Raw genomic sequence first — 4,181 nt, forward strand, 5'->3', positions numbered from 1 at the left:
GGTTAGTTATGAATTCTTTTATCAGCTCGATTTAAGGATATAGTCTGGGAGACTCTGAGATGTTTGCAGAAACACTATTTCCGCACGGACGCCCTATCTCCAGTAATCACACGGAAGCCTAGGAAGTAACCGGCCCCCGGCGAGCTAGTAAAAGCTCTGGCTTAGCAGAGGCAGGCGAGACAATCTTTCTTAGAATCGCTTTCTGTTTTAAACACTTTAAAGACAGTGGCTGTTTCGGAAACACGATCCCCACCTTCTCGTAAAACCAAAATCTCGCGAGACAACAAGTCACGCCGAACGGCGTAATCGCGCGTTGCGCCTGCGTGCGCTGAAACGTCCTGCACTTCCGCCCAAGGCGTGCTGTCACTCACAGACTTCTCCTGTCCTGCGGGGTGACGTAACACTTTCTTTTCCGCTAGCTCTGCAGCTCCGGACGGAGGCACGCCGAGTGTGGAGTTGCAAAGTCTGGCGCTCGGAGCTGCGGTTCTCTGCGAGATTTCACCTTGCCGGTTCCGAGTCATTTCACCGATAATCAATAGCGGATCGCTTTGCCAAGTGCCGGGAAGAACAAAGGAATCAAGAAAGAGACGCTCTGCTCCCGGCCTTGTTCTGAGTGGCTTTTTCCGCTCGTTCCTGTCCGGAGAATCTGGATTTATAATCGTCACTGGATTGTAAGTACCCGAGGCGAAGAGAGCTCACTACGCCCCGCATTTTGAATATCTTTGTTCCGGGAGAGTTTGTGGTTTGGGCGTATCTGCTGAGCCTTACTTTCTGTGCTGAAAATCCGTAGGAGCTGCCATTTGCTTTCTCTGCATTGTTCTGCGGCGGCATCTAGAGGTTGAAACTTGGCGTTGCAGCTAATAGATTTAAATGGACATAACTGAATAAGACAATGCATCAGTAACAACTGGTGTTCAGTTACGGCGTTTTAAAAAAGACTTGGGGCTTAATTAAAAACAGATGCTTAGCTGATGTTCTACCTATAACTCTTTGTAATTAAGAATTCAAGTTTATAAAGAACTGGTCTTTCTGGTGAAGTACCTGGAACTTTTTAGTGCAACAAGTAGTTATTGGAGAAAAAGTGAATTACAAAGAAATAAAAATGAGTAAGAGCAAAGATGATGCTCCTCATGAACTAGAGAGCCAGTTTATCTTACGCCTACCCCCGGAGTATGCCTCTACTGTGAGGCGGGCGGTACAGTCTGGCCATGTCAACTTGAAGGACAGACTATCAATTGAGTTACACCCTGATGGGCGTCATGGAATTGTCAGAGTGGACCGAGTCCCTTTGGCCGCAAAGTTGGTAGACCTGCCGTGTGTTATGGAGAGTTTGAAAACCATTGATAAAAAAACCTTTTACAAGACAGCTGATGTCTGTCAGATGCTTGTCTCTACAGTTGATGGTGATCTCTATCCTCCTGTGGAGGAACCAGTTGCTACTGCTGATCCCAAAGCAAGCAAAAAGAAGGATAAGGACAAAGAGAAAAAATTTGTATGGAACCATGGAATTACTCTGCCTCTGAAAAATGTGAGAAAGAGAAGATTCCGTAAGACAGCAAAGAAAAAGTATATTGAGTCTCCAGATGTGGAAAAAGAAGTAAAGCGGTTGCTGAGCACAGATGCTGAAGCTGTCAGTACCCGCTGGGAAATAATTGCTGAAGATGAGACAAAAGAAACAGAAAATCAAGGCCTTGATATCTCTTCCCCAGGAATGTCTGGCCACAGGCAGGGCCATGACTCCTTAGAACATGATGAGCTTCGGGAGATATTCAATGACCTCAGCAGCAGCAGTGAAGATGAAGATGAGACACAGCATCAAGATGAAGAAGATATAAACATCATAGACACTGAAGAAGATCTGGAAAGGCAGCTACAGGACAAACTAAATGAATCAGATGAACAGCACCAAGAAAACGAGGGAACCAATCAGCTGGTTATGGGAATTCAGAAACAGATTGATAACATGAAAGGCAAGCTCCAAGAGACCCAGGACAGAGCAAAGAGACAGGAGGATCTCATCATGAAAGTGGAAAACCTGGCTCTCAAGAACAGATTTCAGGCTGTGCTGGATGAACTGAAACAAAAGGAAGACCGGGAAAAGGAGCAGCTCAGCTCTTTGCAAGAAGAGCTAGAATCACTCCTAGAGAAGTGAGGAGTGGTTTCATACTTCATTTCATTACTGTGAGAGGTCAGCATTGAAAGAGAAAATTGTTTTTGTTTTCATTGCTTGTAAAACTTTGCAGTAGTTCGCAGTTTCTTCCACTGTCTTCTATTGGATTTGTCTTGTAGCCAAATGTGAATTTCTATCTCATTTGTCTTTTGGAACCACTTTGCTAGGTGTTTATCCCGTAGGAAGTAGGAATGTATAGACAGATAAATGTAGAGATGTTGTAGGATTAGTGGAGTGAAAAGTTCAACTTGGTTATTAATCACAGCTTCATTGCAGGACTGTGGCTGTTTCTCCGTTTAGAAGCTTCCATTGCTACTCTGATGACATCTGAGGTAAATCAGTAGAGTCTAGTCTGGAGGCAGTAAAGTTTGTTTTCATATGTTTTTTGATGCTATAGCTAATTTTCCAGCTATTCAAAGCAATTTTTCATATTTTTGCATTGCAAGTCATTTCGTAACGTTCAACAATAAATAAAAGCAAGTTAAGTTTCACTTTATAATGTGTCTTGCTCTTTTAGGGGTAGTGGATATTATCCTCTTCTGGTTTCCTGGTGGGGTTTAATAGATTGACCAATTGGATTCTGTTTGTAGGAAAAGAAGCAGTTATGTTCGATTTTAAGAAAAGAACACAGCAAGGGCAAAGAAATCGGGCAGTATCGCCTTTACATTATGTTTCCAATCCACCTGCTCCATTTGGAGGTTAGGAAATAAAGAGCCTTCCTAAACTATCTGAATGTTTTTTCCAGCCTAATCTCCCATTCTTCCACTGTTTTCAATCCTGAGCTTATTTACATTTTTTTCAAGGAGTTTAATTACTCCTCTTCCTCTATAATAGTCTACTGGGATAAGTACTCTTATGCACCTGTCATACCAGAGTCTAAGTTACCTGTTGCTCATATCCTTACTAAGCACTGAGATTAGGCATTTTGCCTTGTTGGTCACTGTAAAGAAGAGTAAAGCAGTTAAAAATCACAAGGTCAGGTGATGTAGTGCCTGAGTTGAATGATCTTGGGCAAGTAAATTAATCTGTTTGCCTCAATTTCCTCATCTCTAAAGTGGAGGTGATAATATCATCTACCTCGGGACCTTTGATTTTGGCTATTGAGTTAATACATATAAAGGATTTGAAAACAATTCCTGGAATAGAAGCAAATTATTGCCTATTTTCTAGGCAGGGATTACAAACGTTACAGGGATTACAAACTTGAATGAAAGAGTGATCAAAATGGTAGAAAAGTGTATGAAGAAACTTTTAAATGTTGACTGATTTCAAATTAAAGAATCTAAATCAAAGCTTAAACTACAGCAGAAACAAAGTTTGCTTCCAATACATACATCTACAGCATAAGCATACTGAGTTTACTGTAGCTTTGTTTTTTTGTTTGATTTATTTATGGTTTTGCATAAAGCCTCCAAAATGAAGAGTAATTATCTGTTACATAGCTTCAAAAGAGAACAACTTAAGATCCATTTCCCTTCATGTAAACCCAGAGTTTCCAAAAAAGACTGACTTTTCTCACAGCTCCCTTGTCTGATGAGTGTGATATATAGTTGGGCTATAGTTGTCAATATTTCTCTGAGTTTGTGAACAGAAATTGAATTTTTAAAAAAAGTTTAAAAGAGAAAAAACTCACTGAAAATTTTAAGCAATGCAGAAATTTTACAAATTCTTAATTTTACTCACTCCCCTATTACTGGTCACTTAGGTTGTTCTGTTTTAAATTTGCTATTACACAGAATGCTGCAATAAGCATATCACTGTGGCCTCCATTTTTCATTGTATTTATAGATTAGGTACATGGGGGTCTTTATGTTCAGTTCTAAATGTCATAAAGCCTAGACATTTTGAATTTACAGATCAAATGTTTGAGATGAAAAGTTGAGACAAATTGTGACAAGTCAACTCTCTGAAGGACTGTGTCTTGAACTCTGCTTTTTATCTTTTTTAGTATCCAGTAAGAATTCTGTGTAAAAACAGACTAGGAAAACTGCTCACCACACAGGAAGTATAG

The 4,181-nt window shown here is 40.4% G+C and overlaps 1 protein-coding gene across 1 annotated transcript; it reads left to right on the plus strand.

The window, feature by feature from the left end:
* Nucleotides 1-310: 310 nt before the first annotated feature.
* On the plus strand, nucleotides 311-2,666 carry TAF7 (TATA-box binding protein associated factor 7). Its single transcript, XM_040239882.1, has one exon. The coding sequence runs from the start codon at nucleotides 1,103-1,105 to the stop codon at nucleotides 2,150-2,152; it is 1,050 nt and encodes a 349-aa protein (XP_040095816.1). The 5' UTR covers nucleotides 311-1,102; the 3' UTR covers nucleotides 2,153-2,666.
* The last annotated feature ends 1,515 nt before the right edge of the window (nucleotides 2,667-4,181 follow it).

Source organism: Oryx dammah, unplaced genomic scaffold (assembly GCF_014754425.2).
Source record: "Oryx dammah isolate SB20612 unplaced genomic scaffold, SCBI_Odam_1.1 HiC_scaffold_5, whole genome shotgun sequence".
NCBI classification, from domain to species: domain Eukaryota; kingdom Metazoa; phylum Chordata; class Mammalia; order Artiodactyla; family Bovidae; genus Oryx; species Oryx dammah.